The following is a 27458-nucleotide window of genomic DNA, read 5'->3' as shown; positions in this document are numbered from 1 at the left end:
CACAAATAAATATGTAGTTTCCATGATGTAAAGAAACAGGAAAAAAGTGGGCAAAGACTGCACTGCTACACCACTGAATACATACTAGAAACATCATAATCTGACCACACTGCATATAAAAGTTGTGATTAACAGCAAAAGCACACTACAGCTCAAGTCAGCGTATAGGCAAGTGAAGGGTTATCTATGGACAACTATGCTGTGCTGACAAGGTGCTGATATCAACTGCTAACATTCATATGCTATGGCAAGTTCTCTAGATTTTTGTGTCACCAAAACAGTATTATAAGATTCCTGCATGGAGTATATTATTGCACGCAGTATTAATGGTAAACGTTATCTTTCATGTTCAATTCTATGTTGCTGCTTTAGCTATAAACCTTCTGAGTTTGTTCTGCTTACCAAAAAGCTTCTTTACCTTTTCCCTCCTCCTGTATTTCTTTGCAAGAGTTTGGATTAATCTGAGTATCCACTCACCTGCAAGATTCTCAAGTACGTGGGAAGAAAACATTACGTTTTCTAATATATTGGCAACATGTACAAACTACAGTGGGAATCAGTGTTATTTCCATTAATATATGCATTTTTCCAGCTGTTTACTCAACAGCAGTCATCCCAATCAGCATATTTGTCAGGCTAGGACTTGTTGCAATTTCTTTGTTACGAAGAAACAACTCTGGGAAAATGAGGAATTCATAGATCCTACCTGTCAGATGAAGATACTACACTGTTTCTGCTGTCAAGCAATTCTATAACAAAAACATCGTGTTTCAGGTGGCAGATCTGCAGGTTCTGGACAAGATTCACATAATTTTAATCACAAATAAATCAAATTATCCACATGCTGAAAATCTTCCGTAGCTCTCATGCAAAATGCATACCCCATGCACAGTAGACAAGGGGTACTGAAATTCCATTTCTAATATGGGTTAGAAAAACTTAGATTACAAAGAAGAGACTTCCCCACTCTGACAACTCTTCCGTGTAGAGGTAAAACCGGAAGGCAACAAATAGACTTTAACAGAAAGGCTTTGTTTCCATTAGCAACACTCTAAGTGGAGAAATAGGTTCCCCAGAAAGATTTATCAACAAATTCAGTCCTGCAAATGCATCTACTCTGTGGAGAGAGACTTTGGAAATGGCTCTCTCATAGCAACTTATTCACATTAGCTGCAAAATCTACTCCTCGGAGCTTCTGGCACAAGTGCTGCATCTGAGTCCATATATTCATTCTCTTTTCGCTGACCACTGAGGAGCAAAGGAGAGGCAGCAGTGTTCTAAGGATCAAGGAATCTCAAGTAAGAGCCTGTCAGGAACCATCAAGCACATTATCCCAGCTGAAATTTTCAGCCCAAAGGACTGCTTCACAGCTAGGTCACTGACAGCAGCAGCTTCATACTGATGGCTCAGTATGGCATTGAATGTGATAATTTTATCCTTTTCTCTCCAGAGCAGAAGATACGTAGGAATCCTGACAGTATTTGAGGAACACATGAAATATTATTTTTGCAAATGCTCGTAAGATTATATCAGAGATAATATCAACATTTTTTTGTTAAGAATCTGAAAGTATTGTTACTTCCCAGAGGCTACTGAGTTGCTCAAAACCAACACACACAGAACTAACACTAAAAAAAAAAAAAACAACCCCCAAAGAGTCTTACTGAGAAATTCTAATGAATAGCTCCGTCTCTCAGAAAGGGAATCTGACACAACCTGTTAAAGCCCTAAGGACCTTCTCACTGCTATTTGTGCTGTATATACTACAGTTGTATAACGCACAGAGACAACATTCTACAATGCTAGATGCTGTAAAGTACATGCAGTACAATATCATTTCTGTCTGGAAGAGTTTACACTAGCCTTGCAAACAAGACAGAACAAGTTACTGTGAAGAGGGGAAAGATGCAAAGTAGATGACAGCAAGATGACGACAATGATAAAGGCCTACATAACACAAAGATTAAAAAAAAAAAAAAAAAACAAAACAAAAAATAAATTGATGGCTCTAAGCTAGCTCTAAGAATCTCTCCTCTTTATAAGCAGATAATTCAGCACATTTCCAGTTGCCAATTAAGGCTGTCTTCAGTGAGTGGATTATTTCTCATGGGTATCCCATCTGTCTCGTTCCTGGCCCTTCCTCCCTACCCTCCCCCACAAGGGTACTGAGGCCATTTTAAAAAGGAGGACATTGTTTACTCTACAGATTTATTTAGGTAATATTGCACAGCAGTACAGGACTGAACAAGCCAAAAGTTTTTCTGATACCAAAGCCTGTGTCACTGCTATTGCCAGAGAAAGCCAAGAGAGTAGTATCATATTTGTCCCGAAGGAATGAATTGAGCAAATTGTTCCAGCCAATTCAGACTGCAAGAGAAAATGAGGTACTTTCATTGCTAGAAGTTGATACTTCTCACCACGATAACATCTTCCTATCCAAGGATCTCAAACTATATAGCACTGGCAGCCCCATTACTCTGAACAAAGCAAACGTTCCTTTGGGTAAAACAGGGCTCTACACTGCGCAGACCTGGTATTTTGAATGGCGAGGCACACAAGAGATCTAAAAGCTGTGTCCGACCCTTGATCCCGCCCAAACACACAAATCACAGACACTTTCTCAGATAAATATTATCCTACTGTGACACAAGGTCCAGCAGGGGCACTACAAGTTAGAGCCAGAAGAAACAGCCTTTACAGAAAAAAAAAGAGATCTTAGACACCAGTTTGCAGAGCCCAGTGGAAGTAGTGCTGCACCTGCAAGCTGAAAGTAAGATGTCTTTCTCAAACATGCTCCAGCTGGCAGGTGGTCAGAGAGATATTTCACCAGAAACAAAAGAAAACAAGAAGTGTTCTGGGAGGAGAACATGGACCAAAAAAAAAAAAAAAAAAAGCACACCTTTTCCTGTGTCTCCAGTTCACTTGTGTTTGTTTTATCAAACAAACTATAGAAGTGATAGGAAGAAGTTTCCTGTCCAAGGTAAGTTATCACTGGTTAATATTTCTGAACTTTCCACATAGTCTTGAACAGAGCAGCACATCTAATTGCCAGCTGAAAGAGAAAGTTTCAAGCAAAGGGTTAGCCCAGAAGAAAAGCACAAATTACTATTAGTAAAGTCTCTTGGTCAATCTTTTTTCGCTGCTTCTTCCAGCTGAAGTGAAAAAAAAGCCACACAGACTCCCTTCAAGATCCCAGAAAATACAAAAGGGGATGCTATGCACATTCCCTCTGCGTGATCAAATGCATTAGCATGGGGGCCCTGTTCTTCTTCAGTACAGGAAAGATCACGAAAACAGAATGATAAATAATGTATAGGAGGAACATGTCCCTTTAAGATATGTTGGCACAGAAGTTAGGCTGGAAGAAGTAAAGCAGCATTAGTGTGTAATTACACAGAGGGCTTTCAAGAGTCTGCATTTCATGGAGATTCAAACGCAGAGCAGAGATTTCTTGGGTTTGTAATGAACAAATAGCAGTAGCATTTCAGCGTATCTATAAAATCAAGCCTAGTCCTAAGAGAGGCATAATTTTACTCATTTAGCTAAAACATGTGGATTAATTGGCAGTAGAGTGATTGATCCCCATTCCTGTAAGAGTCAGGAGTGAGTCAGATGAGGGGAGCCTCAAGGAACTCCCAAGATTGAAAGCAGATGTCCACATGATTTGGACAAATGAACAATGGAATAAAGTGGGAGAAAAATATCCTTGAAGACCAAAAATATTCTGTAAGGAGGCCTGTCGCAACGAAGGTCAGCCCTCTGCAATCAGCAATCCCGGTGATAGGCTGTGGACAGCAGTGGAATACATACCCAGTTTCATTTCCTAGAAACACTCATTGCCCACAAAACACTTACTGCTTGATCCATACAGAGCTACATGACCACACAGTTTTCAGGTCTGAAATTTCACTCAGGTAAGCTAAACCCCCACAAAATTTTCTTAATTACCCATAAAAGTAGTTGTTGTAACTGGTGCAAAGACTTCAAGTGACTCACGGTGAGTGGGGCATTGCAACACATGACGGAAAGGCCGTGATTGCTCGTCGGTGCTGAATCCAGTGAGAGAGGTCTATGGAACACCACTCTACTGTATTGAACTAGATGACCCTTGCAACCGAAGCTATTCTGTGATTCTATGAAAACTGTGCCCTCTGAGAAGACTTTGGAGAATATCTAACACTCATCCATAACACAGTAACTTCATTATTTCTGAAAACTGACAGAAGCAATTATTTTATCCCATATGCACTTAAAAAAAAAAAAAAAACAAAACAACAACTCATTTGCTTGGTCCTACCTGCTAGCTTTATAAACCCTGGGCTTGGTCTTTAATTTTAAGTGAGCATAAATAGGGAAAGCACAATGTGAAAAACTGGACACCCTAATATACCAAGTCCCTTCATCTCAAAACATTGCATCAAACTCCAAAATATGCACATTATCAGTCCTCTCACTTAGAATAACCTGGAACCAGGAAAACACTGGGAGAGTGCACACAAACTTTCTGGAATGTCACAAGTTATCTTTGAGTTAGAAGATACTGAGATTAAAAATGAAAATCAAGATCAGGCTTATTTGCCTGGCAGAGCAATACAAAGGCAATGTAGCCTTCAAAGCACAGCCTGAACAAATGCGGACATTTGTGTGGATGGACAGAAATCTACTGGCTAGTGAGGGTTCACCACTAAGCCCTGGGAGCCAGGACGTATGACACTTTCATAACAGGAAACTTCATATTCTGAGTCTACCTACACAGCCATACTGCTGATCATTTATTCTCCACTTTAAATAAATAATCCCACATTTCAAATCTTAAGAGTTTCACAGCTCTCAAAATTACTACGCCTGTTTGTGCTTTGGTACAGGGACACAGTTTGATCTACTAATCTCCAGACACACTATAAGAGAACAAAAATAAAAAGAAAAGAGGGAAAAAAAAAGAAAATAAGAGATAATAACTAGTTCTATATTACTCACAGAAAAAAAAAAAGAACATGCAGCCTTTTCCTGTCTTTCAAGACATCAGAAATTCCACAGAACACTCAGTGTGAACAAAAAGCCACTGTAGAAATTCACATCTTTCTTTGAAAGTAAATAGGAAAAACATGATCTCCAACACCTAAGTCAACCAGAGGGTTGTGCTCTATGGTGACAGGTTTTTTTGTGTTATAATGATCTTGAATTACTATTTTTTCTTTCAAAGGTAGAAGAGGAATAGGAAGTTAAAAGAAGGTGGTTATCATGTCATGATGAAGAAATACTACAGAGAAGCAACATGAGTAGTTTCAAAAAGTGTGGAAGAGCTCTTTGCTCGCCATTTAATTTTTTAAGTATATATGATCAGAAGTTTAGAAAAGGATCTAGGGTGTCAGCTTGAAAACAGGTGCAAACCAAATCCAGTCTGGAGAGATGCCTGAACAATGATTTCAGCTGCGTATTTCAGAGCCACCTTGCCTTCAACCCTGGTAAAGAAATCCTGTTGGTGGGTGGAGGTCATTGTAGTCACAGTCTTTATCTTTCCTCAGCTCTTGTTCATTGACTATTTGTTCAGCTGACTAACCTCAGCATTACTTTCTGTGGAAACTCATCTATATCAGATGGAGTATCATGATTCCCAGTCACATCAAGCGCATAGGTTGTAGCTTCATTTGTCCCAATACTGACTCTCAGTGATTAATCCCCAGCAACCCTCACTTAACAATGACCACTGCAACTTGCTCAGAATGTGGAAGTATACCTCCATGTTCATTGATTTGAATAGTAAGAGTTTCATTCCTGATACTATGCATTTTTTCAACTTTGGTAGTCTACAAAAGTTAATATATTTTGAAAGTTTAAGCTACTTTATAGATAACAACAAAAAATATCGATCTCCTTATAAAGTCCGTGTCGTACCAAGTATTATTTGCTTCTGAAACAGATTTCTGAGGTCTTTTAAAGTCAGTATTCATTCTAGTTACACTAAGCTACAGAGAAAGGTTAACAGTAAAACTAAACAGCCTTGATAAACTCTTTGATTCTTCTAACAAAATTGCCTTTATATTGTCTTGCATTGGTCTTCCAGATTTTGCAACATGGATGATTCACGCCAAGTGAAAGCTGGAAGTACTTTGTTGAGAGCAAAAGAGATAAGGTACTATCAATAAACCATATTTTCTTGTTACAATGCCATCTACCCAAAAGATCTGTTATATAAACAGATGTAGCAAGGTGGCCCATATTTTACCTCCTCTGCCAAGACAGTCAAAACCACGCTAGCATTGAACTGCTTGTTAGTCTATCTCTAAAAAAAAAAAAAAAAAAAAAAAGCTTTACGAATTTCCCCGTAGACTTGCTGCTGTATTTATCTTAGCTACTCATTTACCAGTGAGAATCTCAATTGCTTAAAAGCTGAAAATGTACATGGGGCAAGGAAATATAATGCAAATTGTCCAATCAAACCACCAAGTTAGATCTCATTTGGAGATTAGATGGGCACTGATGTGCAGAAAAAACAAAACAAAACAAAACAAAACAAAACCCACAAAAAAAAAACCTGAAAGTGTGGTCAACCAAGAAAGCAAGCTACTCCCATGCTTTGAGATCCCCTTCCACTGCTGTAGTACAGAAATTGTTGTGAAATACTCTGCACATTGATTTGCCTCAGAACAAGATAACAGGAAAGGAAGCAAGCAAGGAAAGATTTTCAAATCTGCATCAAAAGACAGAAATATAACCACTGCAAGCACATGCATTACCAACAGATCTTTAATGACACTGCCTGGAAGAGTTTTAGACATTGTGCAAGATATCATCAAGTTGGCAAAACATACAGCAATCGGCTGAGTCAACATCAACAATACTGAAGACCAGCACACAGTTTTTCTCCCCTAAAAATCTCTTCAAATTAGTAGGAAGAGATTATCTGTATCAATTATTACATTCATTATGTAAGGACTTAGGCAGGCTATAAGGGAGGAAGAGGTATTCTATTCAAGCATTCAACAGGACAACAATGACATAAGGAGACAAAACAGTTCAAATTCACACTCAGAAAAGAGAAGAATGAGTGCTGCTGAAACCAGAAGCAGTCTCTGCTTTTGATACCAATAGCCCTGATTAAGGGAAGCAGAATTTGTTTTTCTATACGCTTTTAAAAGCTCTGCTCCCCAAAGTGACTGCTCCACATGAATGTTTATAATAGGAGAGGTACTAAACTGTATGAAACCCTTGCACGTTTCTGAAGCATGCTCAGGCAGCCTTTGGCTAACCCAGTGAAATCCAGCATTTACAACATAATCACCATGTGTCCAGCTCCATTCTCCATGTACCCTGCCTGTTTCCAAAAGCCCCCCTCAGACTGGCCCTATTGGCAGCATCCTGATGTACTTACTATTCAGTGAAGAACCTGGCAATGCCATACTGACTAATATCTTCTCTGTTCTCCAGCAGCTGGCTCACTGCATCCTCCATATACGTGAGGACATGTCTTTGAGCTGCAAATAAAAGACAGCAAGAGACAGAAATTAGAATACAAGGGGCCTGCAAAGCCTAGAGCCAGACCAGCCTAGTTCTGTGCCCTACACCACAAGCCAACAAGCATTTGCTCCCTAAGTTAGAGAGTAGAGGTTTCATTCTCCCAGATATGGATAGTAAAATTCCTCACCTAAATCCTGCTTTCTTTCCTGGCTACACAGAGTAAGTCATTAACAGTGCTGACCCTTTTTCAAAAGCCCCTGAGATTCTGGAAGTGAAGGAAGATGAGAGGGAGCTGTGAGACTGCCTCACTGGAAAATGCTTACTCGAGGAGTTCCCGATCTCTGTTCTGAGTCACAACCATCTTTCATTACAGATGGCCAATGCTGTATCCATGGAGCTGTTGCAGAGCTTTAGGTGTTCCCTGCCCTTCCCTCCTTACTAAAGCCAAGTAGCATTAAGGTTGTTCCGTAAAGTTGTTTTTTTTTTTTCCCCTAAAGGGGCAAATAAGAGTACATCTGTTTCCACACAAGCATCAGTGAATGTTCTTGGAGTGGCAGGTGGGGAACAGGTCTCAATGCCAAGAGAGATTTATATTGCTCAACAATCATTCTCAAATAACTGCCTAAACAAAAAATTTCAGAAGTGGTGGATCTGCCAGTACCCAACCACAGAATGTCACTCACTTATAAGACTTCTGAGTAAAGATAGTTTGGTATGACACAAACCATTTTGCTGCTTCTACAGGGGGCAGGATCTGTACAAATCAAGCATTTGCCAAGGAGGAAGCAGCACAGATTTGCCACTGAGCCCTTTTGATGTTTTTGGCTAGAAACCAAGTTGGAGCCATAAAGAGCTGAGTCTGGGGTGATGCGCCAGCTACCAAGCAGTAGACTTTCCAAATTTACAAGTTCAACAATCAGAAGACAAGTCACAACGAATTCAGGAAAATCATTCCTAACCTGGAAAGCACACAAACCTTGTTCCCAAAGCATACACCTCCATCCTAAACACATACGCTACTGCACCTTTGCAAGTAGTGTCGTGTCCTAAAAGGAGCAGGAGAAAACCCTTAGGGAATATAGGAAAGGCAAAGGCTGTTCTTGCTCCTTGCCAATCTGCTCCAGACTTGGCAGGATCATCTTCTCACCAGCAACTGGCCAACCTCAGATCCACATCAACATTCTTCAAAACATTTTAATTTGTGCTTAATATCCTGGTAAGCACCAAGCCTGCACCACTTGATACACAGTATGGAAGTCCCTTTCATCTTAGTGTGGGGCAGGTGGACTTCAAGAGAGGCCTGGAAATGATTATTCCCAGTGGATACAGTGATTAAAAGTATGTATGAACATTGATTGCTATCAGGGGATTTCTCTGCCTAGAACACTTTTCAGGACAATGGTAAAATTGGTTAAGCACACCCTGGAAAATACCTTGCAGCTGATAGCAAAATGGTGAGCCAAAGGTTCAAAGATATTATCTGGCACTAAAAGATACAGGGTGTAGCTTTATTTAATTATTTTAATGCAAAGGAATAAATTTAATTTATGTGAGTGATTAAAGAAAAATAGCTCTGCGCACCTGTGTCCCCTGAGGGAGGAATGAGTCGTGCAGCTCAGTCACAGGCTCGATAACAGCAATTGGGTAACTTTTTTTTCAGCCCATCCTTCCTCCTTGTTCATTATGCAGCCCATCTTGCACTCAGAAACCATCTTCCCAGGCCCCTCTTGAGCTGCCAGCGTACAGTACCAGCAGGCAGGCTTCCACTTACCTCAGCCTGCAATAAACTTCTGCTCAACTGCAAAACCATTCTCAAAATTTTGTAGGGAAGTATACACTTCTTTCATAGAATAGCTCCTATCAATGAAACATATTTGTGTTATTTTGCTTCTTTAGAACCATCAACCTCTCCCCTAAAAGCCTACAGGAATAGACAGTCATGGTCTCACAGTGCTACACGGTACAATGTGGCTGACCTCTATAAGAAACGCCTTTGAGTCTGTTCCTGGAGAACACATTAACTTTCAACACAGAGTTTCAGAAATTTCTGTCACCCTTAAAAATATACACAAATAGATATGGGTCACTGCTGAATACAGTTGCTGGTAAAAGGATATTTCCGGTAAGCTTTGTGTTGCGTGGCCTAAGGATCCTGGCAAAGAACCTCTCTCTCTATTTCCCAGAAGATAGGTAGAGGTGTGGGGGAGGGAAGAAATTGGTGAGTGGAAAAGCTGACAGAAAATAGCACTTCCAATTTCCTTCAGAAGTCTCTCTCTTTGGCTCTTTGGCTGCTGTGCTGTTTTCCAGGTAGCAGAGTTCACACTGCCAAACCAATTTCCAGCTCTACCTTCCTGTCACTGGATGCCCAGTTCCATGGAATGGTACAAGTTGTATGTTTTATAACCCACCCAACTGTACCCTACACAGAAAAATTACAGAATAAAATTTAATTTGCAGGCAGGTTCTAGCAGGCCAGAGAGGCAAAATAAAGTGCCAGGAGTCTAGTTATAGCAAAACAGTAGTTCCAAAATTTCTACAAATGGTACTTTCCATAACAAACACTGGAATCATACTGGAACATTCACTATTTATGCAAGTAGTTAAATATCCATGAGGTCCTGTGCAAAACAAATAGGACGATTCAAATGTTTTTAACAGTTTCAATCTCTTTGAAAATTCAGGGAGATAATAGTGTATTGCTATACATGTTGCTCATATTTTTGAGGCTCACCTTGCAATAATAAGGCAGCAAGTCCAATTCAGAATGTAAAGCCCAAACGCTCACGCAACTGTGCTATTACAGCCTGCTGTGTCTACTCATTTTCTTCCTGATAGAATTTCAGTATACTGCAGCTTCCACACAGGAGATACTACAACAGGTTATCATCCTCAGCATTTATTTGTTTATGGCTTATTGCAACAAAGGCTCTCCTCCCTACTCATACACAACCTTCCAACATGGTTCATGCAACCCACCTTTGCTAAACTCTTCCCTGAAATTCCATGCAACTACTCCAAACAGTGAGTAGCTGTGCCTGCCACAGTAATTTGGCAGGTGCTACCCTTTGCTGTCAGGCAAGCTTTGCTTCCAGGCCCCTTTCACAGAAAGATCTAACAGTGCAAGTTCACAGAGGAGTCTCTGGCAGCCCATAACCTGAGGTTAAGTAGATACCTTCACACAGAGCATCTTAATTCTTATCACTAAACCACTAACAATGATGTTACACTTGCAGCCTCTGTCCAGTGGTAGCAATGTGTACCACAGAGCTCCTCCAAAGTCAGCTACTGCAGCACTGGAGTCACCATCCCCGGAGGCGTTCAAAGAACGTGTAGATGTGGCACTCCAGGACATGGTTTAGCAGGCATGGTGGTGTTAGGTTGACGGCTGGACTTGATGATCTTGGAGGTCTCTTCCAACCTTAAGATTCTATGATTCTATGGTATTACCACCATGTTCACAATCCAAGCATGGCCAGACCAGGTCATATAAATCTGTAAGTACTTACATATGAAAGGCAAAATGAAGATTGCATCTGCAGTCAATGCACGATCTCTAAAGACTTCACTACAGCAGATTAGACAATCATAACTAAGTCCATTTAGCCATAACTGCATCACATAATCTTGCATGTGTATTTAAAACAGTAAAAATAGTCCTTTTATGAGTCACTGAATGACTACTTTAAATATTATTATGAGAAAAAACAATCTGCTAATTCATAGGTTTGATATTAAATATTGGAAGAATAAGCCCTGATATTTGAAAAAACTTAAAGGAAAAGGAAAATTTCATGTAAATAATACCACTGCATGAAACAGGATACATGCACAGAACTTCTCAAAGCCAGAAATTCAGGAGGAAGGAAGGAAATACATGTCACCTTTAAGTAATTATATAGCATATATGTAACATTTTTATTATCAGCAGTGCTCAGGAATGGAGACGATTAAGAACTTGGAAGTGCCACAGTACTGTATATGTCAGCTACACGATACCTACTTCAGGACATACTGGCAAGCCAATCACATTAACCATAATATTTTTGCATAGTAGTTCCCTAGTTTTACAACTTAGATGCATCTCCCTAATACTACACTGATAAGAAGCTTCTCTTTCCACCAAGTTTGCCTTTTCTAAAGGCAGAGAAGAAAACCTGAAGATCAGTATATCAGCACACTTACAAAGAAGTGATGCTGCATGTCATACTTTAATGGAATGGCAAATATGGGATGGCCAGAAGATGCTATAAAAATGGCAGCAGATGCTGCAAAAGAAAAATAAGTGCACCAAACGAAGTGAAGAAAGAATATGATTGGAATAAATTGCTACACGATAGCAAAACACGTATCACATACCTTGCTCAAGGAAGTAGCAGAACAGAGCTCTACAGCAGAGGCAAGTCTTTATCATATTATTGTCAAATCAGCTAGCTACATTGTTGCTCAACTCTTCATGAGGGATGACTTCTGGAACATGAGCTGTCTACCAAAACAATTTGTATTGTACGCACATAAGAGGGCTTTATTTTATTTTATTTTTTTTTTTTTTTAATGGCTGGTTCATTCCTGGCATAACTGAATATGTTAAAAAATCAGGAGTGGGAATTCCTGGATAAGACGACCAGCTTTTGTTAATTATTTGCCTCCTCCTCAACTGGAGTGCTGAAAATACACACTATTTGATGCAATTAACATTATAATTCACTTCAGTTATCAGAAGTTCAAGAGCATAATCAGCTTTAATGTATTTGGAATATTTCTGGCATTTTTTAATCTCCCAGAGTGTATAAAGTAGCAGCTAAATACCCTTTCAGTATTTATTCTAAATTGGAGCTTAACTAAGGACACTGCTATATTACGCACAATGAAAAGACACATCTATAGTAACACAAAATCAATTTCATGCAAATATTACCAAAACAATTAATGATGTGAGAGGAAATTAGTAAGAATACCAACTGCAAGAACAAAGTCATGTAAACTCTGGAAGTTTTTCCAGCATTAATGGTCTTTCAGGATGCTCTTTTTAATATTTTTAGATATCATTAGGGATTTAATCTCTTCAGATATCTTTAAGGAATAGCCTGAGCAAGAGAAGTATGTAAACAAAACAATCAATTTAAAAGCTAAATCACTGTACAGCTGTAGTTTCTTCCAGCTCTGCACAACTTAACAGTGTGATTTCCTATTAACCCTCAAAAATATTTTTTTGAGGGACAGAACATGTAATGAAGTACAAGCAGACCTTCTCATACCAGAGATAACACTATGATGCGAGCCACGCACTGTAACTCAGGAACACATGCTAAGTGGCCACGCAGCACAACTGTATCGTATTTTGTATGTTCACAGTTTCAAAACTGCTTGCAACAAAAAATTTAAGAAATGTTTCAGTTTATAATTTAATCTTGACCATAACTGAAAATTTGTTTCAAACAATTAATCAGCATATTAATCACAAACCACGACAGAGTGCTCTTTCAGTTTGCACTCCTGAGGCTGCACACAGACAGACTTAATTGTCCAAGTCCCTTCAGCAGACCGCTTCCTGCTAGATGCCATACAGCTGCTAGAAATCACCACCTCGCTAATGCAAAATTGTTGAGGTTTTTAGAAAAAAATAATAATCTGAATTTATGCAGTGTATTAGCATTGTGGAAATAATTGTCATTCAATCTTATTTTAAGGGTAATAAGTAGCCCAATGGTTCCCTACCTATTAACACTCAAACACAGAAGGTCTGTGTACTCTCCAGTTCTGGAAATCTAGCTAGATCAGGCTCAAATGTTACCCATTACCTTCAAGTTAAGGTGGAAGTCCTGTAGTGCAACAGCATGTGTGGGGATGAAATCTCCATCTTTTGGAGGAAGTACTAGACTGAGTCTAAGAAGTCTCAAACATACCTAATATTTCTACAAGCAAACTCTTACACATCAGTAAGTCATTCATATTCCACATTATAGTTCTCCTATCTGTACAACTAAAAAATAAATAAAATTAAAAAAAAAAAAAGAAAAAGGCATTCTCTTCTCTTTTTAGACCATAAGCTCTTTCAGCTGGAGTGCCTCACAGAAGCTCATCAAATATCTAGACTACCAGGAGACTCAGTGTCAGCTGAGATGTCTGGATAGCAATGTAACCTAATGTTCTGGTTTTGTTTAGCGAGGTGGGGCCTAAGGTGGTAGCTTCTGTAGGAAACTGCTAGAAGTCGCTCCCCTTTGTTCAGTGGACTCGGCCGGGCCTAGGGCGGATCTGCTGCTGGCCAAGGCCAAGCCAATTGGTAGCAGAATATTCCCTGATAACGCCTCTGCGATAACATATTTAAGAAGGGGAAAAACAGAAAAAAAAAAGATGATGTGAAGAAGCTGAGTGGGAACAGGGAGGGGGAGGGGAGGTGCAAGCCTCGTGGGCTTTGCAGGCCTCACCCTCTGGCCTCCCGCCCGACTGGGCCCGGCCTGGCTGCAAGAAGTGGAGAGGAGATGAGATGTAAAGAGATCGTGAGAGGCGTCTGCCAGCCTGTTGTGAAGAATTTTGCTTGTGAGAGGAATGGCTGCAGACACCAAGGTCAGTTCAGAAGGAGGTGCAGTAATGCTGTTCCTGGCCAAGATTCCCCTGCAGCCCGTGGTGAGGTAGGCTGTCCCCCTGCAGCCCATGGAGGCCCACGGAGGGGCAGAGATCCACCTGCAGCCCATGGAGGACCCCACGCTGGGGCAGGTGGATGCCTGAAGCAGGCTGTGGCCCATGGAGGGCCCACTGGGGCAGCTGTTCTGGAGGGATGCACCCTGTGGAAGAGATGACCCACGCCGGAGCAGTGCCACAGAGGACTGTGGCCCGGGGGAGGGACCCCACGAAGGCACAGGGAAGGATGTGAGGAATTCTTCCCCTGATGACGAAGCAGCAGCGTAAAACAACGTGTGATAAACTGACTGTAACCCCCATTTCCTCTTCCCCCCTGTGCTGCTCAGGGGGGTGAAGGTGGTAGAGATAAAGTTAAGCCTCGGAAGAGGGAGGGGTGGGGGGAGGTTATCTTGCTCTCTTTCTCATTATCCTGCTAGTTTTAGTAATAAATGAATAGTTTTCCCCAAGTCGAGTCTGTTTTGCCCGTAACGGTAACTTTAAGGATTTCTTCCAGTCCTTATCTCGAGCCTTAAACCTTTTTTTTCCTTATATCATCTCCCCCTATTCTCTCAGAGGGTGGGGGGAGTGAGAGAGAGACTGCGTAGTCTGGTCCCGATCGGGGCTGAACTACGACAGCTATACATTGATTATGCTGTTACAGAAAATGACTGCACTTGGACATTCCAACTCAGTATTTCTTAAGACTGTTCAGAAGAAGAGTAAATCCTAGGTATCTGCAAAGTGTCTACACAACTGAAGTTATCTGCTGGAAGCGACTCAGTTTTGTAAAAGCACCACCACCATGAATGTTCTTTCTAATCACGAAGCTCAAGACTTCTTACAAGAGAGATGAAGAAACATGACCACATTTCTGGCACTTAATAGCCCCCTGCTTTACTGATAAGGCACTTCTCTAACAGAGTATTTGTGTCCTTACATGTCTTACATTGGCAAAGGAAGAAAAGAAAGTATATCCTGGTGTTGGGGAGTAGAGGGTAGGAGAATCCAGAGAGAAATAAAATTTGCAATCATCTACTGTTTTTTCTCCGTAACAGGAAAGGGAGTAGAGGGAATACAATTTGAAGCTTCAGAGGACAGCTGCACGAGCAGAACAATACACCAAGTGCTCCATTGCCTGCTATAAATAACTGAGCAATCACCAGTTATTAAACCATAATGAGGAAGGCATGGCAAAGTGTCTCAAATAGGCCTCATTTTGCCTACTGTAGTTCCAGTCTCATCCATCAAATGAGAAACACATTTTCATCGCTATCCCCAAACACTAGATGTTGTTTATTCAGTGAAAATGCTGTTTAAAACGTCCTGCTTGTGACAACATCTTCACTGTAGCCTTTCTGCCAACTCTGCAGACCTCGTCTCCTCTCCTGTTCACTAAGTATCAGTCAGCTCTGCTCTTCGACCTACTGTCTCACAATCACTGTGGCATGAGACATATTGCCTTGATTTTTATTTTCCAGGAACTCTCCTGTACCAAAGCTTTGCAATTACTTTTCATCTTAAGCGAATGCTTAATTCTCTTCCTTTTCACTTCTATTTTAACTCACAACTGCTTTTATTTCCCTCTTAGGATCCAAAACTGGACGTGGAAGAATCATCTCAAACAGGAAAAAAAAAGAAAACAAAATGCAGCAAGTAGATGTAATGTTATTTTGGCCACACGTTTTATTTGTTGACCTGTTTTTTATCTTTAAAAAGGAAAAGGGGAAAAATAGGTTAGGTGAATCTTTCCCATTCCAGGTTAGGGAAGACAGTGCCATATGAACTGGGAGACTCAGAGAATACCTTCTGTGGCAGCCTGGGGCAACACAACTTCAGAATGAAATTACAGAAAGTGAAACTTATCACAGTTGCTTACAACTCCACATCAGACAATGACGTTAACAAGACTTTGAGGCCCACAATAGAACAAATTCAAATAATGGTGATTTCAGAATGACAGGTCAATTTAGAAAACATAAAAGCATCTTATATGAAAATGTGTGGGGAGGTGTGTTTATTTAGGGGGGAGGGAGTTAGGGTTTTGGTTGGCTGGTTTTTCACCACTTTCTTATTGCTAATGCACAATTCATTCAGTGTGATCTATGAGCAGCTTGGTAAGTTACAAAGTCTCATGAAGACAAAAACATCCTTATTGGTAACATTTACGGGTAATAACAATACCATCATGTAGCACACACTTTTTCTCCTCTAATAGACAACAGATATTGCAACCTAAACAGGAGGCTATACCAAGTGATCAACAGAACAGGCTCTTACCCAAGTTATTGCTCAGCCTGACATGCTCACACCTGTGTCTTTTTCTGACCCCAATGCCAGAATAATTTAGGAGGTTTTACAAAATGAAAAGGGAATGGTAGATCAGCATTAAAAGGAGGCTCACTTTAAGTCAGCTCATAAAGCTGCTTGTACCTAACAATCTTGCACATCTCTCAGAAGTCTCACTTCTCAAATTCAGATATGAAACAGAAAACTAGTTTATTCTTACACTTTAAGAATTTTTATTCTGCTTCCTAGATTGTTTTGAGTGATTCAGTCCTTACTGACAAGTTTCACACAACTAAAAGTTAAGTGCCTGTTTCATTAAAAACAATTAAATGAACCTAAAACCAAGTTGGCTCATTAAAAAAAGAAATTTTGCAAGTTTCAGCCTAGAGCAACTCTGGAAAAGTTATGAGTCTCTCTATTAACGCGTAGGTTGAAAATGCTGACGTAGTGTGACAGAGTAGCACAAAACCAAAGGGTGTACCTACATGGCACACTGCAATACTGTTCTCGATACCTGAACTAGCTCCAGAATTTAAATCGGCAACAAGAACTTCAGCAAAGTGAGCCTCCTGAGAATCACCTCAAACAGAGCACTAAACAAACTCTAATTTCTGCCTTCAGTTTCCTTACCATGGAATAGCATCACAGTTACACAGCTATGCACATAGTATCCTACCAGCAGCCTAGCAGCAACAGCACAGAGATTCTACTCTAAAATGAATTAGATCACTCCTTTGCTTAAATACTTCATCTCTCTTTAGTCCTATGACGTGCTTGAAAGAACAGTCAGGTCCCTCCTCATTGACACTACTCCTAGGCTAAATCAACTAAGCTCCTTCAGCCTCCTCCCCGCAAGGCAGGTTTTCCATTTACTAGAAGCCAGCAGTGTTTTTCTAGTCTTGTTCCATTTTGACTTACCAAAGAAGCCAAAGTCATGGTGGAACAAGCAGCACAAACCAATTCATGCCATTTCTGACCTGTCCTTATATAAGAAAGCCACAGTAAATATATATGTATACCTTTATAACAGTTATTACCAAACAACCTCTTGGGCCTAGAAAATAATGGCTGAAGAGTTTAACTTCAAAAATACTGTCTTTAACACATTCCAAAAGCTTACTACGTGTAAGTAATCTCCTCTTCAGCAATTAAATGATATTGTTAAAGTCATATTGACTTTATTCCATCCTAATTATTTTTATTTGACACATTAACACCACACCACTTTGCTCCTTAGCTTCCTGGAACATCAAGCAGTAAGACAAACTGTTAGAGCCAGCTTGAGAGGATGTAGTCTGCAAGACAGTGGCTGCTTTATAAGTTAAAAGATTTCCATTTTATGTGGGAAACATTACTAACATTACCTTATTTCAAAAGAAAAGCTGACATTGGAACCACCTCACAACGTAAGAACAGCACTCCTTCCAGTGTCAGCAAGTGAGCATAAAATAAGGTTGCTCACAAAGACGTGTGAGCAAAACAGGTTGGTAACAGGCTAAATGAGGTTACACTCTGCCTTTGAGCAGCTTTACCTTGCTTGCTACTACTCACACCGTGCAAATGAGGCAAGGCCGCAGATCACCCTCCTCAGGCCAGTACTGCTTCCACGGAGACCAGAGCTAAAGGCACCGGAGGGGAGCACCAGAGGGCCCAAAAGGGCCCCGCAGCACCCCTGCCTCAGGGGAGCACCCCGAGAAGCGACGCCCTACAACACTGACCTGCAGCCCCCTCCCCAGCCGAGAAGGCGAACAGGGAATCACTCCGACCTGCCTCGGCCCGGCCCGGCCCGGCCCAGCCGAGGGACGCGCCGCAGGCCTGAGGCCGCTCGCCCCTGTCCCCGGGAAGGCCGGGCCAGGCCGCACCCACCCCCGGCCCCCCCAAGCCAGCCCCATGCCGGGCCGCAGCATCACACAGGAGACAGGGCCGGCGGGACCCTCGGAGCGCTGCCCTGCCGCGTCACCCCCGCTCCTCACCCAGGTACTCGGGCCCCGGCAGCGAGAGCCGCTCGGGGCTCAGCATCCTCCCGCCGCCGCCGCCGCCGCCGCCGCCGCTCCCTCCCGGCTTCCGTCCGTTTCCAAGGCGCCCGACGCTCCCAGCGCTCAGGGCCCGGAGCTGCTCGGCCGCTCGCCCCGGCTGGGAACACGCCCCTCCGCCACCAGCGTTCCGCGCTGAAAACCGCCCGGGCGGGCGCGCCTGCCAGGCCTCAGCCTCCGCCCTGCCCCGCTGCCTCCGGGCAGCGTCACGGCAGCCTTCCGCCGTCAGCCCGGTCGCTTGGGTTGCGGGCAAGGCAGGGAGGCCGTGAGTGACCTCGTGGGAAGGGTCTTTGGAGGAGCGTGGTGGTGTGGCAGCCTGGCCTTGAGAAAGGGGCTGTGGGCAGCATGGTGGCCTGGCTGTGAGGAACGGGCAGTGGGTGACGCCCTGAGCAGTGTCCTCCAGGGCCAAGGGACACCTGAGAGGGAGAAGAGCTTGTGAAGCTAAAGAACCAAAATGCTATGAGGAGATGCATGTGTAAAGTCATTCTGGTTGGATTTAGGTTGGGAATCAGAAGGTGCCTAATGCCAGGAGCTGTTGGGACTACAGCTGTGGAGGAATGACCCTAATTTTGAGGTGAATGGTAATAAGTTAATGAAGAACATTGCATAACACTCTTCTCCCAAGGAGCAAGGACTGAACAGGCTGACCAAGGATGTCCTCTAAAGCTGTGCCCTTCTGTCTGTTCCACTCCTCTGTTTTTTTTTTTTTTGCTCTGGAGAGGAAGGCATGAGGAGCATCAGGAATCATCCTTTGTTCACATGAAAGTAGAAAATAGCAGAAAAATCCTGAGCCACAGGGCTCTTTCTGGGAGCTTTTCTGGGAATGGCCCTTGTCCTGGGGGTGTAGGAGAGGCAGAGCTCTTTGCATGGCTGGAAGCAGCCCTGCTGGGCTCCTCTTCCTCAAGAGCTGATGAGGCTAAAATTCCCAAATTCTTTGCAGTTTCTTGCATCACGATTAGAAAAATTCCAGCCCAGGATATAATACCAGAGTTAAAAAAGAGAGGAAAGAGATAAGTGTGACTGTTGGCAACTCAACTTTAACCTATACTGAAAGGACAGCTACAGTTAAGAAGGGCAAAGAGGATGTTATAAGTTACCTATTCATATCCCCTAACTCCCCCCAAATGGCCTGGACCATTCCACTGGTTCTGTCTTCAAAAGAATGTAGCTCAGACATAAAGATTTCAGAGATTAGTAGTGAGAATAAATTAAGAAGCAGACAATGAGACACTCCCGTGTGAAGAATGATTGAAAAAAATCTAAGATTGTCTTAAAGAGGGTAGGCATATCGTATAAAATTATGTTATCTAAAATTATTTGTGCTACAATGAATCTCCTTAAAAAAAAACTAGTTTATTTGTTTGGTTTTGCAGTTCGTGCATTTGGATATAGGCTATAAATTTAAAGAAGGGCATTTTTTGCTAGCAGATACAATTAGATTGTAGAATACGTTGACACAAGATATTTTTGAGGCCAGGAATTCAGCAGAATTTAGAAAGGAAATAGATAGTTTCATGCAGAATGAGAAAACACAGGATTATGTTGTTACATATGAAAGCACAGGGAAAAAAGAGCAGAACAGCTGTAGGAATATGAACTATCCTGCTTCACAGTGAAGCCAATTATCTGCCTAATGGAGTTTTGGGGAACATTTTTCATAATATGATGTCTATTACGGAACTGCTCACTTTAGGGTTTCTGGTACTTTTCAGTGAGGTTCTTGGCCACTGTTGGAGAGGAGACATGGAATTTGATAGGTTCAAGAGCACAGTTCTTGTGCTTTTCAAACTAGTGTCAAGATCTGTATTTTCACAAGCAATCCTTTACTATCAGCCAGGCAGTTTCACTGGTGTTTAAGGGACAAATCTGAAAGCCTTTCCTCTCCCATATTGCTGGTCAGCTGAACAGGTAGGAGCCTTCCATAGGTAGTGAACTGTTTCTTTTTTGTTGTTTAAACCGTTTCTGTAAACAACAATTTATCCTTGATCAGTATCTGGAGCACTCGTTTACAAGAAGCCTTTAAAGTCCAGTTTTAAATACTACATTCTAATATTTCTATTTTTCATTCTCTCTGGTTTTTTTTTTTTTCTTGTTGCTATCTGGTCTCTATGGGTTGGACTTTGTTATTTCTTTTAAACCAGCTAAGGGAATCCTTTTGGACACTGAACCCATTTGTGGTTGTAATAATGATAAGTTTCAGTAGTAGTGGCGCCTGACTGTTAACGACTCAAAGAAAACTATATAAAAACAAGATGTCATTTCTGGAGCCATTTATAGACTTCCCTGTTTACTATTATTTCTCTCTGGGCTTGCCAGAGCCAGGATTAGGTGACATAACAGATCAGCTGCAGCACTCTACCTTTTCTCTCATACTCGTGACCTGAAAAGGGAGAAATGCTGCCAGTGTGGGCATAGGTATTAAGTTTGTTTTCCCATATTGATTTTAGAACCTTAAACCAGTGCATTTTAATCGATTGAGAAGGGTTTTCTGGGTCACTGGAAAACATCTGCAAGTTTAATAGCTGCCCCAAGAGGGGCAAATCAAACAGGGGCTTAATGTTCTTTCGGACTCAGCTGGAAGAATGATGGTGAAAAAAATGTATTTTTCTCTGTCACAACCCCTTGGTAGATTATCAGAGGTACAGGTCTCACTTTAGGGCAAGCCTATGGAGTACACTTTTAGGGTCACCATCTGCCCTGGTAATCATGGTGGTGCTTACATCTCTTAACTGAAATTGTTGAGTTTGTCCACCAGGTACATTTGGGAATCCAAATCAGTCTTTCAAGAAGGATCAGTTGGACTACATTGATACATTTTGTGCACACCCTCTTTCAGAGTTAAAGTGACCTTGATTTTATTTAGCTTAATTCACTGCTAAGTGTGGTTTAAGTAGTCTTTCAAAAATCATACTTTTAGGTAAACTGGGCTAAGTTGCTTGTATAAGAGTCTATGTGAGCACAAATAGTCAGTGGTGTAATTTAAATTATATGATGCATGGACCAAAAAACTAATTTCTATGTCAGTTTTATACGTGTTTCTCAGCAGTTTAGCTTAAATCAGATTTTTGTTTTCTGCCGTTCCCACACACTTTGCTCCCACTATGTTAATTGCTTAGCTTACTCTTTACTGGTTTCATATTCACCCTCCTAAATGATACTATCAATGCTGAGCTGAAATATTTTCCTTTTATTAGCCAAAGTTCTCCTGAGAAACGGCTTCTCTTTCAGAGAGAGTATTATATAGAATAATAAACAGGACATATCAAGCAACAAATTCCAGAGGAAATGCCTTGTTTTAAAAAATCCATTTTGTCTGGCTTCTATTACTTTTTATTGGAATTAAATATTTTATTTGCTTAGAATTTTAACAATTATTACTAAAGTAGTTACAATAAAGTCTAGACATATTGGAGGAAACTTAACTTTTCTTTTTTCTTTTTTCTTCAGGTGGCACTTGGAAATGCTATTGCTTTAAGCATTACAGCTATACCGTACAAAGAACTAGGCTGTGGGCAGTCTTCAGTCCTGTTCCGTCTGATTTCTATGGAATTAATGTAAGCTAGTTCCACAGAAACACTAGGAAACGGTCTCTAGCCTTTCTTGTTCATCCTTTGAGTGTCCAAAGCCTCGTCCTGTTTTAAAACAGTTAGCTAAGAGCTTCTCTTGTGCAAGACTTTTAGATTTTTGGGCTTTGGTGATGCTTTGTATTTTTTGAGGCTTCCCACACGTTTGCCAGCTGAGCTTTACCTTGTTCATGAGAACTAATAAAATTGCAGATGTGATAACAAAATGTGTTTATCTTAAGACACCTGAAAAACAAATCATACCGAGAGGAGAAAAACATTGAGTTAAAGCAAACAACTGTCAGTCTTTATTGATAATCCGTTATTTTGTGCACCATAGCAGAGATATGTTTTGAGGAGAGATCTGAAGAAATGGAGAATAAAAGCTTCACATGCTATTATTTATGTAAATTATTGGAAATCTTGTAAATGGAATTAGGATTCTATTATGCAAGACATTGTAAAAATCAATGGTGCTGAAGCGGGATGATTCATTTATGAGTCAGTTGCAAACCTATAAAAACCTCCCATTAAATTTCTGATTTAATAATTATTTTTATGAATTATGACCAAAGTCTCTAAACACATGCACTAAAAATAAGATTATCTTAGATAAAAAGGTCAGCCAAAATCACAATGAAATTATTTGATGAAATCCGTATTTTCATGTTGTTGATTCCTCAGGAGACATTTACAGAGAAAGATCCAGTGCTTCTACTGCTTATCCTAGTCTGAGCCTTCTCAAGCTGAATGAAGTGTTCTTCTGGTTCACATGCAGCACGGTGGTTTTGCACAACAAGTAGACCAGTCATTTTCCTCTAATAATGCAGTATTAATACTGGTTTACCTCTTCAGGTAAAACCTAGACAAACAGATAAGACGTACCTTGTTCTTTAAGCTCAATGGACTTAAGAGAAATAAGGTTCACAAAGTTTCTCACTCCTAACATCTGCCACAAGATGAAGTCTAGAAGCAACTATATGTTTTCCAGCTGGTGGTAGGACATGATGACAGGAGCAGCTCTCTTAAGTAGCTGGTATTTGTACCATTAAAGGGCTTAAATTTGACACCTGTACCTGTAAGTCTTAAGGCAAGAATATACTTAACTGATAAGATGTCATAAACATGCAGAAAACTGTGCTGTGAATATTATGCCATCATTATTTATTTTTTATTTACTAGTTTAGCTGCATTTTAACCTGGATTGCTGAGATTTTCTTTTCCCGCTTGAATTGGTGGACAGAAAGAAAGTAAGCAGAGATCTGATCTAATTTTGAGGTCTCTCTATAGTCATGAACTTTATGTTCACCTGAGGATTTACGTCTAATCAAGTTCACAGATCCTTGTATTCTAAATATAAGTTGTTAGGAAAAAAAATTGAAACATTCTTCTACTCCTCAGTCAAAAGAGTACTTCTAAACTCTGGGTGATCTGCTTATGAGAAGAAATAATATTGTTATTGCAGGTTCTGTGGCTTATGGAGGCCACATCTTCATTTTAAAATCAAGGATAGCTGTAAGTTGTATGATAGATTCCTGGCATGTATTAAATGCACTGTCCAAATTCTGGTCGGTTTTGAACTTAGTGTTAGCAAGCAAAGTTGTCTTTTTTGTAACAGCAAACTGTTGGAAGACTCTCCTTCAGTTTTTGTTCCCATTATCTCGTCAGGAAGGAAAGGACAACATCTTTTAAAGTACTTAAGTACCAAGCGAGTGACCCTTCGCTGCTGGAATGCCGCCCTGCTAATGATGCAGAGAAGAAAAACAGCCATTTCTGGCAGAGTTTGCAGGATCTCTCATGCCAAATGAAAAAGTCTAAAATGCCTGGTAAAAATAAATATCACTATGAAATTCTGGCATGGGAAACATTTCTGACAGCCAAGGCTTAGCTCATCCTGGGGGGTAACCCAAGAAGGCCTGCAATTTTCATTCTTCATTCCTACTCATCGAATGTTCCTTGCAAAGTTAATCTGCCAGACCGTGTTATCTATTAGACCAGGTGTCTATGTGAGAAAATTATAATAAGTAGATGGTTCTGTGGGTGTGCCAGAGAGTAGGCAAATCTGCGTGGGAGTGAGCTATTGCTTCTTGGACTGAAGTGAAGCAGTAACTCTGATGGCCAGCTCTTGCAGGGAAGTTACACAATTTTCTCTGTGCAGTATAGAGATTTAGCACATTCAAAATAGCCTGGAAGTATTTTGTCTTATAACATCTACAGGGAAAAGCAAATGACGGAAGCAAGGAAAAAAAAAAGAAAGAAAGAGAACATCACAGATTCATTAGAATTACGTAATTCTTGCAAAATTCTTCTTAGTTCTGCTTACTAGGTACACAAAAGAGAGCCTGAGTATTTATTAGGGCTATTGTGAGAGAGCACAGTGGAACCCTGCAGCTATGCAAAGCTGAAGTCAGTATTTTTTTCTTAGTGCAGGCACACATTGGTATCCCAGTTACTCACTCAGTAATATAAGCGGACAAAGTGATGAATGTTCTTTCCACTACAAAATACTCAAGGTGTTTTCAAGAGTAACATCTTTGTGGAGTCACTTGAAGAGAAGATAGAGACCAGAAAGATAATATAATGGTTGGATTACTTAGGAAGAGAAGTTGAGGAGTAGTGGATGGGAGATGGAAAGGGTAGTATGCAATTCACTTACTGAGAGAGAAGGTAAGCCAGGGGAGACTGAAACAGCAAATGAAGATCATGGCAATTAATTCTAAACAGAACGGAGGGAACATGGAACATTTTCCTGAATATAGAAGCAAATGAAGACATTAATTACATTTTTTTTTCTGAGGAATGTATTTAAATTTCTCTTTTGGTTTGTTAACTTTATCTTGTTAGTTTCCAAACCACAGCAAAATGGATTGACTATTCCACATTTTAAACAGATAATAACACGTTAGATAGTAAGAAAATGTCCTTAAGATTCCAACTCTTTATGTGTTAAACTTTACATGGTGTTAGTGAAAGAAGAGTTGTTCCTTGAACCCTTAAAGTTTAGATATGGATCAGAGTTTCTCTCAAACTCTGTGACTAGAGTCCATTTCTCATATTTACTAAGCTTACTCAGTGTGCTCTAAGTTATGTGAAACAGAAACCTGCAGTCTCTGTGACAAAGTTTTCACTGTGCATTAAAAGCATGATTTTGTGCTTGCTGAAGTTACCGATAAAGTTTGCATCAATTCTGCTGACCTAGAATGAAGCATAGATAGAAATGCAATACAAAAACCTGCCTTACCTTGAGCTCTCATATTACGGATATGTTAATGTGCTTTAGTATCCTAAAATTGCAATGACATGGGCACAAGTATATGTGGCTAGGAGGGAGGTTAGATGTGTGTGCGTACGCGTGGGTGGCTGATCTCAGACTCATGTGGAGGGTGTGTGCAACTCTGGATCTTGCTCCCCCCCTGTGCTTTTATTCAAGTCTCATTTAGTGCTGGTAAGAAGCAATTAATTTGTTCTCTTATTCACGTTTATCAAGAGCTGATATGAGAGAGGGAGAGGTGTTAAGAAGCATCTCTGATTCAGCCACCTGATAGAAAAGCAGATGGTTGACATGCCGTATCTCTTATCAGAAAGACTCAAGGGTTGTATCTTGTGTGTGCTGGCAGTACTTGCCTAACCCATCATGCCAGTAAAGTATTAGAACTGAATCATCTTCAAGAAAGAAAACAATCTTTATCTGTCTGTCTACATTTTTACATGTCACTCATCTCCATAGTGGCAGGGCTCCTGCAGACAAGATGGGTTTGTGAGCTGAGGGAAAGATATGTTTATGTCTTTCAGATCTATTCCCATTAGTACTTGTTTCTCTTACGGGCCCAATTCATATATTCTAGTTTTTTGAGAAAGGAAAACTCAGCCCATCAGAGATATTCCAGACACCGAGACATAAGGTCACCTTTCTTTCTAATTGTGTCATTGATTTCTACCACAAACTTTTTATACAGAGACTATTGATCACAAACTACATTAATAGCTTGAAGCCAAAGAAAGACACAAGTCTTAGGTCTTCAGTTCTTTGGAAAATGCTTCTCTCTGAAGTAAAAAATTAATTTAGGAGCCACAACTTGCTACTTACCCATTTGAATGTGTTTGGAAAATAAAGGTGGTGAGGCTTCTGTCTTCAAACTGAATTCTTCTACAGCTAGCTTTTAAAAGAACATTTTCCTTTTATGCTCTTCCTTTTTTCTCTTCTTTTTTTTCTGTGCCAGAGTCAAGGTATTAAACTGTGCTCTTCCTAAGGCTAGGCCACAGGCTACCTTTGCAATGTAGACATTGTGCAAGGCCTGGGTAATTGCCATTTCACTGCAGGGAGGAGTCTCATCAGGAATAGAAGAAGGTGTATTTGCATTATTTTTACATAAAGGATGTAAGAAAACTGACAAAAGAAGGAGTAGAACCAGCTTGCAAGACACCCAGGAAGAGCTACCATCTCAAAAAAAATATGAAGAAAGGTTTGGTTGGGGTTTTTTAGTTGTTTTTGTTTTGGGTTTTTTTTTTTCTCCCTTGTTTGAGAGTCAATTTACTTAGAGTTTTTTTTTTCCCCAGAGTGGAAGGTTGAACAGCCTGGCAGGTGGGCTTCAGTCCCACCTTTCAAACACAAAAAAAAAAGGAGGAAGTGTCAAATGAATCTGCACTTTGGTCATTAAATTACACAGGGCCTTTTGCAAGGTTCTTCATATCTCAGCTTCTGAATGTAGCCATTTAATGTAATCTTTAGTTTTTGCTGTTCTGCACTGCAGGGTAGAATTAGTGGTGGTCCATGAGATTATCACAAAGTTTCTCCAAATAAATGTGCAATTGGAATGCTTCGAAGGCAGCAGATAAATTAAAGGTGAAGAAAATGAAGTAACACATACGCTCTGACTTGTTAACCTAAATTTTCTTTTGTTGTGAATTAAAACAGTTGTGGTAACACTGCAGAAGATGGCACATGGATTATTGTTTTCTTAACAGTAAGTGGGTAGTTACTTAAGAAACACTGTAAAGGACAATACTGACAGGATTTGAATGTTTATGACACCTATGAACACAGTTGGGTATACAGTAGTAGTGGCACTGCTTAGAAAACTTAAGGGAAAGCACCAAGGGAAAAAGCGACAGTATAAAATATAAATCAGTGCTAAAAATGTATTTAACATAAAGACCATAATTTACAAACTAGGTCACCAGCTGTGGAAGCTATAGGTCCCTGAGCTCTCCAGAAAATTAAACTGTTTCTTTACATGTCCAACGGTGAATTTGGAGGCCCAACTGTATAACTGCATCTTCCTATGTATGCGTAAAATCTTTTAACTTGCCTGGCATTCCAAGCTACCACATCTTTGGTTCGCTGGTGATAGTGAAGAGGGAACCGATGTGGGTAATGTAGCAGTGGAATGATGATAGAAATTAAAAGAGCCATTGGAAAATCTCGTAGTCTGATAGCGCGGAACCTGTGATTTTATCTGGAACAGAGAGATCTGTTGGGAATAACTTGCTATTTTCCTGG

The 27458-nt window shown here is 40.6% G+C and overlaps 1 protein-coding gene across 1 annotated transcript in view; it reads right to left on the bottom strand.

The window, feature by feature from the left end:
• CSTPP1 (centriolar satellite-associated tubulin polyglutamylase complex regulator 1) overlaps nucleotides 1-11911 on the bottom strand; it is a 75897-nt gene extending 63986 nt beyond the window's left edge. The window contains exons 1-2 of the mRNA XM_086748759.1: nucleotides 11815-11911; nucleotides 7373-7475 (exon numbers count right to left, since the gene is read on the bottom strand). Coding sequence (XP_086604885.1) covers nucleotides 7373-7475; nucleotides 11815-11869 — 158 coding nt within the window. The 5' untranslated portion in view covers nucleotides 11870-11911. The remainder of the gene's footprint in view (nucleotides 1-7372; nucleotides 7476-11814) is intronic.
• Nucleotides 11912-27458: the final 15547 nt, after the last annotated feature.

Source organism: Chlamydotis macqueenii, chromosome 5 (assembly GCF_036417535.1).
Source record: "Chlamydotis macqueenii isolate bChlMac1 chromosome 5, bChlMac1.mat, whole genome shotgun sequence".
Classification (NCBI taxonomy): domain Eukaryota; kingdom Metazoa; phylum Chordata; class Aves; order Otidiformes; family Otididae; genus Chlamydotis; species Chlamydotis macqueenii.
The sequence above is the reverse complement of the archived record's forward strand: the minus strand, read 5'-3'. Positions and strand labels throughout refer to the sequence as shown.